Raw genomic sequence first — 16270 nt, forward strand, 5'->3', positions numbered from 1 at the left:
AAAAATAATTATTAATTTAATTGTTAAATTATAATTATTAATTACTTAAATTATTTGTGCCAAAGTTTATCAAAATTGAATAAATATAAAAATATTTTTAAATGATATTTATTTTTATATATTTTAAAAGTATATAATAAATATGAATAAGGAATTAAATAATTTTAAATTAATCTAAAATCTTGTAAATATGATTTATGATATTAAAACTTTTAAATTTAGAATTAAATTATTAAATAATTTAATAGTGAATATAATTTATATTAATGTAATATTATTTTTTCCCATGTATACACAGATGTGCGTGGAAATTGAAATCTTGAAAATGGAGGAGAGCTAAAACATATGCGTTAGCATCCTCTCTCTTAAACCGGTATCTCTTTCTTTCTCTCTCTTTTTTTTTAATTAACGGAGTTTACAGCCTAAGAACTCTTAAACAAGTTAAACTGATCTTGTATCAAATTTTAAATATATTTATAATATTATATTATTATAGATTTAGTAAATTTAACCCTTTTTTAAAAAATGAAATATTCAAGTAAATTATTTATACCGGAAATTTAATTTTTAACATTTTTTATAGCAACAGAAAGATCTTAGAAACATCCCTCTCGGGTAGTCACAAATGGTACATGCAAAGTTTTTCTTTTCTTTCTTAAAACGTGTTCTCGATTGGATAAGATGCGATACGTTTGGGATGTGCGACAAAGTTGAGGCAGTTGACCAGACAATTTTTCAAAATTAGGTTTCGACTAGACATTTAATTAATTAATTCATGTACACTTATTTAATATGCGTTTTTAACAGTTTCATTAATATTGTTTTAAGATAATAATTAAAAGAATATTAAAAGTATAACATGTAATATTATTAATACAAATTATATATATATATATATATATATATTCAAAATAATAATTTTAAAGTAATGCTAGAGAAGTGTTGTTTTGTGAAATTTAAAAAAAAATATATAATTTTTATGGTTTTACAAATTAAAAGTGTGTTCTATACTTTTTTACTACTTTTATGCAGAATAATTATAACTATTAATATTATATTAAATACGTATAATAAAGAGAAAAAGTGAATGTTAGTGATCTTAAAAAATACTTTTTCTGTTTTTTAATAAGTGACGTTTTGAAAAGAAAAAAAAAAGTTCTATAATATTTAGCGTTTTAGTCTCTCAACAACGCATTATTGCATTAACTTATTTTTATTCAAAATATTCTTTAAACAATTGTCTATATTTAATTAATCGTTGTATAATAATAATTCTTAATAATAGCAATTAAAATTTTTAATGTATAGTCATATAATGAATTTTTTTTAATATTCTATATTTATGTGTTTTTGTTTATTGGAAAAAATAACGTTTTGTTTTCACTTATTTTGACATTAATGAAACGTTTTGCTTTTTTCTCTCTTTGATAATTAGAATAATAGAATAAATTTTAAGTTTTAACATTATTATAAACTGGTAGGTGACATTTAAAATTTATAATATCATATGTTATTAATCAGTCAATAAATAATAGAGATATAATAAAAAATTAAAATTAAAAATAAAAAAATTAATTGAATTTTTTAATTTGTATAAAATCCTTTAAATGATACATAGGGAGCATAAATATTAGTTAATATTTGAGATATTTTAAAAAAAATATAAGCCCTTTTGGATTTATTAGTACAGTGACAAGCAATTAAAAAAATTATTTTTCATAAATAAGGCTTATAAATACGATCGCTTACCTGAGGAAAAGACTCGCGCCTTCCTTGTTTTGCAGACGAATTAGCAAAAAAAAGAAAATGAATCAATTTGAGGAGGATGTTTCAATGCCTCTAAGTCCTATGGCGGATTACTTTAGCAGCTCTGTGATAAATGTATTCGTTCTTGGTGTTATGGAATCTGAGATTCCAATTGATGACTCAAGAGTCATGCCTTTGCTTGAGGACATGTTCCTTCCCATCAGCAGGCGCTTCTCTTCTGTCTTGGTAAATTCTTAATATAATGGTGAATTCTTGTTAAGTGGGTATGTTCTAAATCATACCATTTCTTTACTGAATTTGAACAGGTTGTGGACAAGAAAGGAAAGAAGGGATGGAAAGAAGTTCATGTTAATCTCAAAGAACACATCAAGACTCCCACATTTACAACCATCACGCCACTTAAATTATATGATGAGTACCTTGATCAATACATGTCAAAAATAGCTATGGAACAGTTATCACTTTATAAACCACTTTGGGAAATGCATATAATTAAGTATCCAACGAGTAATGCCGCTGGAACATTTATATTTAAGCTCCATCATGCACTTGGAGATGGCTACTCTTTCATGACAACGTTGCTTTCATGTGTACAAAATGCTAACAATCCTTCTATTCCCGTAAAATTTCCTTCAAGGCCAAGTTCAGTGAAATCAAAAAGTACCACAATAACCAAGCTAAAAATGTTACCTCAAACAGTGTCTATGGTATGTAAGAGTGTATTTGATTTTGGGTGGAATGTGTTAAAAGATAGCTTGATTGCAGATGATCAAACACCAATAAGGTCAGGGCGTAAAGATGTTGGGTTTCGGCCTATGGCTATCTCAAATGTTTCTCTCTCTTTGGAAGCCATCAAAGAAGTCAAACATAAGTTGAATGTGGTACGTTCATTCATTAGTTTTTGCTGCATTTGAATGGAACTAGCTTGAAAATTTCATTTAGAACGGTGATTTGTTTTGCTTTTACAAACATTTTCTTAACACAGTCTTAATAAAACATTTTTAATTGTTAATTAAAATTTATTAAAAGATAAAAATATAAGAGAAAATATTAAATTAAGAATGAAAGGGTGAAATTTATATAATTTACTTAATTTTAATCAATAATTAAAATTTTAAAAAATTACATTAAAAGATATATTGTTAGCATTTCTCGTTGTTTTTAAGTAAAATACATTAACATTAAATAACCTATGTATATTTTAATTGGATATATTAAAAAAATACAAAAGCGTTAAATAAAAAAAAAGTCAAGCATAAAAGAAATTAAAGAATTTTTAAAAAATGTACAAGTCAAGCTAATAATAATAAAAATATTTGATATAAAGATCTTACCTTATTTTTGTCTGATTGTAGAGCGTAAATGATGTCTTGGTTGGTGTAATTTTCTTGGCTATTCAACTATACATGGGAGCAATGAACCATAAATCAAGCAAAGCAAAGGCTACAGCATTGGTGCTGCTGAATACTAGAAAAATCAGAGCTTACAAACCAGTGAAGGAGATGCTTCATACCAACGAGGCTCCATGGGGGAATCGATTCCACTTCATGCATGTTCCAATTCCCAAATTAAGTGATGCTCGTTCTTTAAACCCACTTGAGTTTGTGTCAGAAGCCAACAAAAGTATCACTAGGAAAAGAAATTCTTTGGCTGAAGTACCACTAACTGACTTGCTTTTGCGCTTGGTGAACCAAATCAATGGCCCAGAGGTTTGTAGAATCATCGTCTTCTTTTTTTAATTACTAGAGATTTTACTAAACTAATTAACTCTAGTTTTCAAAAACTTAATAAAGCAAATACAACGTTGAACATAAAAATTACACTAACAAAAAATTTGTCCTTGTTTGGTGTTATTTACTTTGGTATTGCAGGCTGCAGCAAAACACGTATTCAAGACATTGAATAATACAAGTTTAAGCATCTCACACATGGTTGGACCAGTGGATCAAGTGGCTTTGGTTAATCATCCTATCAAAGGCATATACTTTATGACCGTTGGTTTATCGCAGGTGTGTGTTCTCTTTTCTTTTATGGTACATGGATCTCATTCATGTTCATAATCATGCCAGTGAGAACAATAGTAATTTCCTTTATTTACTGACACCTCTTTAAGCATTAATTTTTTAATAATTCCCTTACAACAGTAATTGTATTAGAAGATAAATCTTCATGTTTCTTTTTAACTCTCCTCCCTCCTCTCCATATGATTTTTGTATTTTTAAGTGAAAAATATATATTTTACAAAAAAAATTATAAACATTATTTTCAAATTTTCATACTTTTAGAAAATGACTGAAACATTTTGAAAAATGAAAAATTCTAAAATGTCTAGTGAAAATTATAAATATTCAAATGTAATTTCACGGTGTAGGCCTGGTTCAATTAAAAGATCGAGTAACGCCTCTTCATCATCCTCTAAGGGATTGATTATTGTATAAACCATGTCCATGTAAGTTATATATTCATCAAATAATATTTTTTTAGTAAATATTACAATGGCACAAAATATATTATTTTAAAGATAAATTACATCTTACTCTTTTATAATTTTATACTTTCTAAATTTATCTTTTTCTTTTATTCTTTTCTGCCAATAAATTTTCTTACGAGACTAAATGATATTATAAAAGGTTTAAGTGACAAAAAAAATTATAAGAAAATTTAATAAAAAAACGAGGTACTATGGGAATTTGTAATATTATAAGGGAATAAAATATAATTTACCCTTATTTTTTTCACATAACTTCTGTTAAGAATTTTTTTCCCTTCAGGAGAGAGCTGGTTGAGCTGCCAATTTTCCTTTCCAAGCTTTGAGTGTATGCTTCGCAGAGAAGTTCTTTTAGATAACAAAGTTTTATACCAGTGTGTTTAATCTTTTCAATTTGTGCTATTATTCAACTAGCATTTAATGCATGATTAAGCACTTGTAAACTATTACATGTGTGCATAAAGTTTTCTAAATTATACGTCCTATTCACTAATATGGCAATTTTTTTTTCTTTTTTGTTAATGAATTTACAGAGTATTACGGTGACTATAACAAGTTACGTGGGATGTATACGAGTTGGGTTTGGAGTAGAGAAAGAGTTCATAGATGAACGCCAACTCAAGTCATCTTTCGAAACTTCTCTGGAGATGATGCTGGAAGCAGCAAGAAATGTTGCTACTAAAAACTAAATTATAGATCAGATCAAAAGCTAGAATCTTGAACTTCAATGTTGTCTCGTTTTAATTTTAATTTGAAATATTTCATAGTATAATTGGTTGCGTTGGGAGAAAAGTAGCATTGCAGATTGAATGAGTTTGACCACCTTTTCTTTGGATTTTAAGGAATATGACAAAAAGATAAGAGTGGGGTCACATGTTACAATGGAAAATAAATTAACAAGAAGAAAAATAATGAATCACCGTGGGAAGAGATAAGTGTTTACATGGTGATTTGTGATATTTGATGTGTGCGTGATAGTAATGTATTCCGACTCATGTACTGTTGTTATATATGAATAATAAAGTTGAACATTTATTTTTATAAAGGTGCTATTTTTATTTGTAATATATGTTAATGCTACAGTTGTGTGAAATTTTAAGAGAAATTGAAGTTCAGATTTAGATGCTTTGCTTATTCATAAATTTTATTATCTTTAAACCTTTTCAAATTTTTTATAGTTATTCTAATTTCTTATTTAAATAGCAACAATTAAATTACTTCATTTTTAATAAGCTTAAAAATATATGTTACGCACACACTAATTATAAATAGAGAAAATTAGAAAAATATATATCGACACGGGTACGTAAAATGCCATTTAATATATCATACTTTTACATAACTATAAGAAAAAAATGGGCATTACCCTCTTAATGTTTCACTTATGTTTAAAATAGTCTCCAAGGTTTAAATATGTAAATCGATCTCTCATTATTATAAAGTGCAAAACAAAATTTCTGATAGAAAGTTATTTTTTAAAATTGGCACGTCATTTTTTATTTATTTTGTACTGTTGATTTTGTTAAGTGATAGTTTAACATCATCAAGTCACATGCCAATTATACATTTGTTACGTTATTATTTAATGAATCATGAAACTATGTTCTTACTAAGCTATAGTTGAAGAAATTGGTGAAAGGAATAACAGTTTAATATATTTGTTGTTTTGAATTTTATTTAATTGCATTATTAATAATTTTTTAGTTTGATTTACGTACGTGTGATTTAAATTTTTTTAAGTTGTTTAGTCAATTAAGATTATTTTTTTTATTTTTAGAATTATGTAAATTTAGTTTATTATTAACTTTATTTTTGGTTTGAATATTTGAATATTTAATGATAAACTTCAGTATATAGAATAAAATTATCAGTTTACCAGTATAAAATTTAGTGAAATATTGATAAAATTTAAAAAATAAATAAATGTAAGATTAGAGTTTGAAGTTTTTTTTAAAAAAATTCTATATGTTAATTGAAGTTTGGATTAGTGTGTTTGGAAGAAAAGAAAAATTAAAACAAATAAATTGATTTAGTTTATTAAAAGTTTGAGTATAAATAATAGTTTAAGTATTTTAGATAAAAAAAAATAAAAAATGAGTTTATCAAACTTTAAAAATAATGACATTTAATCAATTAAAAAAATTTAGATTTTAAAATTGTACGCATAATAATAAAATAATATAATCAAGTCTTTAAATTATTAAAGAATTATCAAGCAATATATATATATATATAATTAATTAATATTTAAATATATTTTTTAGAAGAGGAAATTACGTTTCATTTGAAGGTAAGAAAAGTAAAGCTCGAAGTATTTACATGAGCTATATCTGTCCCATTTTAACAAAAATAGTAAAAATTTAAATTTATAATTTTTGAAATACAATATTTTATTTTATTTGACCATCCTTAAAGTTATGATCGATTGTATTTGCTTTTCTTTTTAATAACACATATTTTTTGAAAATCATAAAAGTTTAAGTATAATTAACATGTTTTTTTTATTAGTTAATAGTTATTGAAAATGATAAAAATATAAATGAAAATTAATAAATTATAAATGAGAGTTATTAAATTAAGAGTGAGACATATATTTTTTAATAAAATTTCATTAATAATTAAAATTATATTAAATATTATATCTTCAAAAATATATTAATAAAGAAATGACCTGATACGAACCACAGAATGGAGTAGTTATAGTCTTATCAATGCACGTATTGGATCATGAAATTGGAATCACAGTTGATAGCATATTGTGTCATTTTCTTAATTAATCTTAATGTGCTATTAAATTTTATTAAATAATATATTTCAATTAATAGATTTAAAATTACATTTGACATGATCCTCATCTAATTGTCTTGGATCATGGAACAGTTAATGGAGTGATAGCATATTGTGTCATTTTCTTAATTAATCTTGATGTGCTATTAAATTTTATTAAATAATATATTTCAATTAATAGATTTAAAATTACATTTGACATGATCCGAATCTAATTGTCTTGGATCATGGAACAGTTAATGGACCTATGATATCCACACAAATTCATGGAGACTAATATTTGACGAATGCTGATCACTGGTATGTGTACCAACCTTCAAGTAGACATGTGGTATGTAAATTGTTTTATATTCCATTTATTAAAAATTGTACTTTCTGAGAATTGTGATTTTTAAAAATATTATAAATATGTTTGACTTTATCTTAGAATGTTAGATAATCGTTTTTTTTCAAAAGTATAATTATAAAACTTCTCAAGAATTTTAATTTTTTTAAAAATATCTTCTTAAACAATTTAGACCAAACATGTAAATTAGCACTTTTCTTTATTTATCAATTTTATTTTTTCATGTTTAGTTAAAAAAAAACTCGTACATATATCATGAGATTTTAATTTAGTCATACTACAAGAAAAATATTTATTTGTGTTTGATTTTTCAGTCATTAATAAAAAATTTGCAGTCGCTAAACTAATTAGTAATTGATTTTCTGACTAATAATGTTGGGTCGCTAAATGTATGGTAGCTAATGCTTAATGACAGATTTAGCGACTAATAAAAACATTTAAACAAATAGAAAGGTAATGAAATAAATTAAAACTTGGGTGATTGATGAGGAAGGAAAAAATTAAAAGTGAAGGGATTATGTGGAATAGCTGCAATTGAATTTAAAGCCAGATTCAAGAGAGGAAATATTGAATTCTGGTTAGGATACCTAAGCAAACTCACTTCCCAACAACCGCAAACTCCTATTACTAATAAAGATTGAATGTTGATAAAAGTAGATAACAGGATAAAGGATTCAAGTTTTGGGACATAGTGTTCCGGCTAATAAGTAACAAAATATTTTATTTTATATAATTATTATACTATTTTATTTTATTATAATTATTTAAATAATAAATCATCTAAAATTATAAATTTTACTTTTTTAATATTTTTCTTACCCTATTTTTTAATTAATTTAATATTATTAATTATAAATTACTAATTTTTTAAATTTTGTTTGAATAATTTTTGTATTTTGTAATTATACTAAAATTAAGTTTGAAAGTTCTATTTTATAAATGTATATTTTTGTTCTATATAATTAGATCTATGAACAAATGAAAATTTTAAGATAACATTAAAATAATAAGAGTAAAAACTAAATTAATTTATAATTTTTATCTAAAAATAATAATAAAACAAATTCTTTAACTCATTTTTCTTTCAATATTATAATACACATTTTAATTTAAAATTTTGATTTGGATATATGGATATACTATCTTAATTTAAAATTTAAAATAAAAATATAATTTAAGAAGTGTTACTGTGTTTTTGCAATTTGAAATATTTTACAATTTTTATACTAAACAAACTGATTATCTAAGCTTATTAAATAGGTATTTAGAGAGAAATAAAATCAAAAGATTAAATTTGATATTTTATTTATTTTGATTTCATTTAATAGAAAATTATTACTTATATAATTTTAATTATAATTTTGTTCTATTTTATTGGATATTGAAATAATACAATTACAAAAATAAAATTAAAATAGTAATAAAAAAACTCATTTATGAAATTTAAAATTTAAAAAATAATAATTACTTCATTTTTTATTGATTAATTGTATTAAAATATTTGATTGATACATTATACTATATTAATTACATGTTTTTTTATTATTTTTGTTGAATTAGTTATCTTACTTTTAGTTAAAATTGTATATATTAAATCATTCATTTTATTATAATAATTTATTCAATACAATAATAAATAAACTAATATATTTATAAAAATAACATGAGTTTTTAAAGAAATTTTTTATTTTAATTTTTTAACATTTTTTGTATCAATAAAAAATTTAATATATGACTTTTTATTAAGTGAAATAATTCACAAATTAAAATTTTTTTATTAAAAATTAAGATTGATATGTTGATAAAATAAAATAGAAAAATAAGTCTTTTTAAGAAAATAAATAAAATCAGTGTGATTTTATTAATTAACAAAAAAAATTATATAACTAATTTCAATTAATAAATTATGAAATATAAAATAAAAATTATATTTGTTAGTAAATAAAATTTAATAATATTTTTTAAATTTATCTTAAATCAGTCTCTAAATTGGTCACTAATAAAGACATAAATCGGTTGCTAAATTTTAAAAAAAAATCCGTCTTTATTTTGGTTACTAAAGGATAAAACATAACTGTTATTATTTAATAATGTATTCGTCTCTAAGTTGGTCACAAATAGAGACAGATAAATTGGTCACTAAATTTTTAAAAAAATCAGTCTCTATTTCTGTCGCTAAAAGACAAAACATAATTGTTATTATTAATAATGTATTTGGTCTCTAAATTAGTCATTAATAGAGACAGATAAATCAGTTACTAAATTTTTAAGAAAATCAGTCTCTATTTCGATAGTTAAAAATAAAACATAATTATCCTTATTAATAATATATTCAGTCTCTAAATTAGTCACTATAGTGACAAAAAATTTTCAGTTATTAAATATAGTCACTAAATGATGATTTTGTTGTCATGTCATAGTATAAATTTTTTTACACTATTATTAATAATAAATTATATAAAAAATAACATTTTTATAATAATCAATATAAAAATTATATTCACAAAATATTTTAATTATTTGATAATATAATTTTTTTTTACACCAATAATGTCTTTTTTTAATATATGAGACCATGTGACAAATAAAAGCAGTTGATTAATCAATTTTGGTTTTCTGTTTTTAAATAATTGTTTGGTGAGGAGTTATTTGGAATATATTCTTCAATATAAATTCCTAAAATTTGAACTGTATAAGATTTTCTTCTAAAACAATAGGTTGTTAAATCAGTCTTTTTAACTGCAAAACAAAGTAAATTAGTCGATTTTTTTTCTCTCCATCTTTACTAATATGAACTAGTGGGGACATTGTTGACTAAGTACAATTATTCTTTTAAAATTTTTAAGTTTGCTTGGAAATTAAATTTTGAAGGAGAAGAGAAGGGAGAGTAATTTTTTTTAACCAACATTCTCTAATTTTATAATTTTTAAAATAAAATTTATAAAAAATAATTTTATAAATTAAATGTGTTAATACTTTATTCATTATTATTAATATTATATAATTTTTAAAATTTAAAAATAAAATATTTTTCTGTTCAAATAAATCCAACAGATATTAAGAAAGGCATCTTGCATTACTAAAATAATTAGAAAATTAAGAAAATGCACGTGGAATTAAAAAGCTATTCTTAATTAGAAAATTTAATATATTATGATATCAATATTATATTAATAATCACAAAAAGATATTGTTATTCGAAAGTATCATTCATTATCTTCTTCTCTTTGTACTTGATGCAAAGACATATCATCAACAGTAGAATTTATTTTTATTAATCGATCACTACAAGTCTTTCTAGCAGCGACCATCCTATTCACAGAGCACATATTTAATATGAAGACACATTTCAATATGAACAGATACGAACAAAAGAGGTTAGAATGAATATCTCAATAAATGATTAAGATTTTACATCACTTTAGCAGCAGATGAAGCTGAAAACATCAACCATACTTATAAACCTCTTCATTGACATCCTAGAGTTATCAAATGCAAATAGATAAGCTATATATAAAAGAAATTACATATTTGAAGATTTGCTAGATAACATCATCAGGTGAATTTAATTAAGTTCCACATTTGATTTTACAGTTTTGACAATGTCTTTATCATTTTCTACATAATTTTCAAATGCCATTTAGACTTTGTACTTGAAACCGCATCATGTAATTGATTACCTCTAAAAATTGATTTAGAGGTACACATTATCTAGCACAAGATAAAGTCTGTTTCGAGGTTAATAGTGATAATAACGAGAAACAATAATATGGATTTAATTTTAAAAAAATTATATTATAAGAATTTAATTTAAAAAAATTTAAATTATGGGAACCTAATTAAATATTAATTTAACTAATTTAAAACTATTTCTTGATTTAGTAAATATTCTTTAAATTTTATTTCATATATTTTTTCTAATTATTAGAAAGTTTAATTCTTAACTTTATGATTTTTTTTATCAACAACGTCAGATAACCAGTTTGAATAAAATTATTTTCAATAAAAAATATCTATAATTAAAAAAAAAAGATCGCACAACTTAATAGGTTAAAATTAGATTCTTTCCTCTTAAATTTTGTTTTCAAAATTATATACGTAAAATTTAATTTGTTCGTAAAAAAATTACATTTTTATAATTTGTTAATACAATTATACATATTATATAATTAATTACTTTTAGTTCTTTGTTAAATATTTTTTATTTCTTATCTAGTTTAATGTAAATCTGCCTCATGTTGCGCATTTAGACTAATAAGTATGTTTATTATTAATAATTTTATATATATATATAAATTTAAACTAAAATCTTAGTTAAGCGATATCAAATTGAGTGGTAATATGGTAAATTTATTTCATAATTAAGTAATTTTTTTATTTTGTTTGATATATTTTTTAAATATGACTCCAAATCTGTCAAACGCTGTCGTCGAAGGCTAGGCCCAAAACTAGCCCACCATGAATTGGGCTGAGATATATAGAAGGCCCACTCCGCGTGCTAAAACCACGCCATCCTCAAAACGATTTAAACCTTCTGTGTTGAAAAAAATAAAAATTAAACCTTTTGCATTATTTGAAAAAAAATTTACATTAGAATTTATAAAATATTCAATAGTTGACCTTGCTAGTTGCTATCTCTTGTGTAAAAATTTGTTTGAGGATTGCATTATGACTTAGTTTGGATAATTTTTTAAAAAAATATTTATAAAAGAAGAAAATAAAGTAAATAAATAAGAGATAAAATAACTTAAAATTTCCCTCATAAATTAAGATTCTTAATTTATTCGCATAAAATTTTTCATAAGTTTTCTTATTCAACTTCTTCACAATTTGAGGTGTATAAGTTAATCTTAATAAAAAAAGTTTGGTTTATTTTATTTCTTTAATTTTTTTCTGTAATTACTTAGCACTATAAAAATTCTTTATTCCTGTCAAACGTAATTGTTTTTATTCATGTTATTCTCCTTGTATTTAAAGTCACTAATTCTGTCTATTGATGTGAATAAGAAGTTTTCTTGTCCTTTTGTTGCTCTTTACCCCACTTGCTATATCTTATATAACTACAAATGCAGCTGTGCGACGAATATGAGCTTTGTATATCAATCATCAACTCTATGGACTTTACAAAATAGAGGATTAACAAAGTAAAAATTTAGTTGTTTGAGATTTTCAATTCCTTTACGTACCCGTTACATTATTCAACAAGGTATAAGAAATAAAAGAAATTTGAGAAGTTGACTTTCTTGGCGTGGGGTACAAGGACCTTGACCATATATGAGTATGTTAAATGGCTGGGAGTGTTGTTGTACCCATCAGTTTTTGTATCCATTGAAAGTCCTTACAACTGAACCCAGTCAACTAAGGTGAGTCTCTTTCTTATGAGTAATGTTGCTTTTCGTTAAGAATCATATTTTTTTACCACATCTTCTTTTACACTCCACTTAATATTCGATCAAACTAATTAATTGTATCTTGAAAATAACAAGGGCTTTTGCTAGATGGTTAGAATTTAAGTGAAAAGACCATATTTCTGTTAAAAGACAAAGTGCAAAATAATAACATTTAATTAAAAATTAAATTTTATTAACTTCAATTCTTAACACTGAATCTTAAACATTCAAAAATTAAAAATATATTTTTTATATTAAATTATATTTAATAACTATTTTTTAATAAAATTTTGTTATTACTAATTGCTTCAATTCAGTTCTAATACAATTTTAATAACATCTGTTGTGAAACTCTTAATCAGCACACTTTTCCTTGATTAAATTTTCTTATCATTATATTAAAGTCCGAAAAGGTGACGTCTTGAAGGAAAAGGAAACTATGCCACTTCCAAGTCGGCCAAAAGACCCTGATTCAACATCTCAAATCAAAAAGAAAGAGAGCATGACTGAGAAAATGAATCATGAGATTCGTGAAATCAAGGAAAGGATCAAAGAGAAAATGGTATGTAGGAATTGCTATTCCTGATCAGTGATGATCACTGTCTTCTATGTGTCTGTTTGTAAAGACAACTATGATGGTGCAATAAAGTTGTTTTATTTGTAACAGTCTGAAAGGAACCATTTGGTTTCTAGGTTGGAAAGCTTATGCTATTGGCAAAGAGCATGGAGAAACCATATGGCCACAAAAGGAAAGATACTAAATGACTTGTATGTAGCTCTTGATGAATTATGTTTCATAAACTATGCACCGAAGAAAAGATCTAATAAGGCATGTGTTATAGGAGAGGTTGATAACCATGTAAGAACAATACACAAATCTATTTAATAGTCTATTGAGATGGAATTCACTTACTCTTCACATCTTTTTGTTCTGATTTTCTATCCTTGATGACAATGTGTTGGTGATGAACTCCTTGATGCTACACGGGAGCAAAAGTTTGGCGGAGGAAAAGCAAATTCTGAGGGGTTTAAACATTCAACAGAGAGATGCTGCTTCATTTAAGTCACTGGAAGTGCTTAAAATAACTGTAATTTAATAAGTTCCTTTTCTTTCTTTTAATAAATTATTTTTTCTAACGCATATATAAGGACACATAATAAGAATTTAGATATAATAATTTTTTTATTAAAAAAATACATTGTAAAATTCAATGCATTAATAATATTAAAATCTGTATTTTTAATAAAAAAAATTATATATTTTTTTCTTAAGGGAGTCCATACATATATAAAAAAAAAAAAAACCTTAATAGATATCTGGTGCAAAGATAACCATTGAAGTTGGGCCTTTTTATTTTAGTACTCATCGTTTTTCTTGGAATTAATGTTCAACACTTGAAACAGGTTAGATGGAGTGATTACTTGAAGAATTGGCAGAAGCTCCTTAGAGAGATAGAAGATTTCCAAATCCGACAGGAAAGAGCTGCTGGTAATGCATCTGTGAAGGGAAATATTTCAAACAGTGAATCCTTGAAAAAAGCTATAAAAGACGAAATTAAGGTAAATAACACTTGGCTTTGACTTGAAAGCTGCTTGTTCATGTCTTTGACACGTTACCTTTCACATATATTTTCTATTTGCCTCAGCATTTGTGTGATGGCTCTTCGGAAAACAGAAGAGAAATGATAGCAGATGGGACCAAAATTAGACGTGCTCAGAAAGAACTAGAGACCATAGACCAAGTAATATATTCTCAGAAAACAAAGTTGTTAGATAGGCACCAGAAAATGGATAAAGCATATCAATCCATTTTAAAATTGGGAAACTTGTATAATGTGGAGATGGAGACTGGATAAATCATGCTTTTGTGAGGGCTGGAGGAATTAAAAAAAATGTTGCTACAAGAGTGGAAACTATATTTTGTATTCTTAATATGATATATAAGAGTGAAAAGTATAATTAAAGTGATATTTTTATCCTTTTTTTTCAACGTTATAAAGGCATGTGCTGTCATTATGTTAGATGCTTCAAATTAACATGAGTTTAGCATCCTCTAAAATGCTTATTGGCATTGCTCTCTCCTATGATTGGTCTACCAATTAGATGGATGTCAATAATTCCTTTTCCGATGGCATTATTTGAAGATGTTTATTAAATTCAGCCACAAGGATTCATTCTTTCTACTTTACCTGACTGCGTACATAAATTAAATTTAAATAGTGATGAATTTATATTATTAGTATTTAGTTCACAAATTTGTGGTCACAACACTCTTATTCTTTCGCTATTACCTTTTTAATTCAGTGTATTTGTTGGAATTATATAATATTGTATTACCTATTTAATTCAGTGTATTTATTGAGATTATATAATATTTACTGAATTACAAGATTATTCTAGATCTTGATCTTTAATTTGAAATATCTTTAGTTTCCGTGTCAAGAATATAATTCTCCACAGACGGGAAAATAAAGTTTGCACAAGAAGAATTGAACTAAAAAATTGTAGCTCAATTATGCTGAAAACATAAAGTGTATAAATCTAAATTTTGTATTTTCAAACCTGCTAGAGGAAAAATTATTACAACTATTTATAGATACAAGACTAATACAAAACTATTCATAGGCATGATCGTTTGATATATTTAAGTATCCTAATAACTTTAATTGATAAAATTCAATAGCACAATCAAGATATTGACTTAGATAATGTACAACAAAAGAAATATCAAGCCTCGTATGTGTAAGGTACAGGAGCCTGCCGACAATTCTTCTTCTATAGGAAAAAGGATTTGAGGTTGGTTTACTAGATTCTTTATGAACCTTTGCTGTATATAATCCATTGGTGTAGAGCATGGTTTAATAACAAGTTGATCAGCATCTTAAAGAAGATTTAATGCTTACTTTCTTAGGTAGAGACTAATTCCACGGAGGGATCTAGCCATATTCATTCTAAAAAAACATTTTAATTTGTTTATATCCTTAATATTGAATGCAATGTTCAATTTGTATTTGAAATTACTGATTTCATTCAAATCATCTTTTGCAACTAGTAGATCATCCACATATATGAGAACAACGGTAAAATGAAGGGTCATGAATTTGGTAAAAAGTGAGGAATTTACTTTTAATTGTATATAGTCATGTTAAGAAAGGAATGAAATCAATTTTTCATTCATATACTTGTCGGCTTATTTCAAATCATATAAAGATTTTTGTAATTTGCACAACTAAATTTGCATTAAGAACAAAAAGCCTTCGTCAAATTTTCATATATATTCTCTTATGCAAGTAACAATGTAAAAAGGTTGTGTTCACATCATATTTATATAAATCCTAACTTTTCATAGTTGTAATAGACAACAACATCTTAACAATATTTATTTTAACCACCAGGCAAAAGATTTCAAAATTATTAATACTTTATCTTAAACAATCTATTTACATTCAATGACTCACTTTAATGGTGGCAGTATGGTTAGAATCCAAGTTT

General features: G+C 24.6%; 1 protein-coding gene across 1 annotated transcript; it reads left to right on the forward strand.

Annotated features, from left to right (window-relative positions):
* Positions 1-1806: 1806 nt before the first annotated feature.
* On the forward strand, positions 1807-4944 carry LOC113855890 (O-acyltransferase WSD1-like). Its single transcript, XM_027487521.1, has 5 exons — positions 1807-1992; positions 2073-2648; positions 3123-3476; positions 3639-3776; positions 4789-4944. The coding sequence occupies exons 1-5, from the start codon at positions 1807-1809 to the stop codon at positions 4942-4944; spliced, it is 1410 nt and encodes a 469-aa protein (XP_027343322.1).
* The last annotated feature ends 11326 nt before the right edge of the window (positions 4945-16270 follow it).

The sequence above is a fragment of the Abrus precatorius genome, unplaced genomic scaffold (assembly GCF_003935025.1).
Source record: "Abrus precatorius isolate BTA unplaced genomic scaffold, Abrus_2018 Scaffold11, whole genome shotgun sequence".
Classification (NCBI taxonomy): Eukaryota; Viridiplantae; Streptophyta; class Magnoliopsida; order Fabales; family Fabaceae; genus Abrus; species Abrus precatorius.

Excerpts from the sequence above, each read along its gene's own strand:
- LOC113855890 (XM_027487521.1), top strand. The coding sequence starts at position 1,807 with ATGAATCAATTTGAGGAGGATGTTTCAATGCCTCTAAGTCCTATGGCG. Across the intron at positions 2,649-3,122 it reads TCAAACATAAGTTGAATGTG|AGCGTAAATGATGTCTTGGT; the intron begins GTACGTTCATTC and ends GTCTGATTGTAG. Across the intron at positions 3,777-4,788 it reads TGACCGTTGGTTTATCGCAG|AGTATTACGGTGACTATAAC; the intron begins GTGTGTGTTCTC and ends ATGAATTTACAG.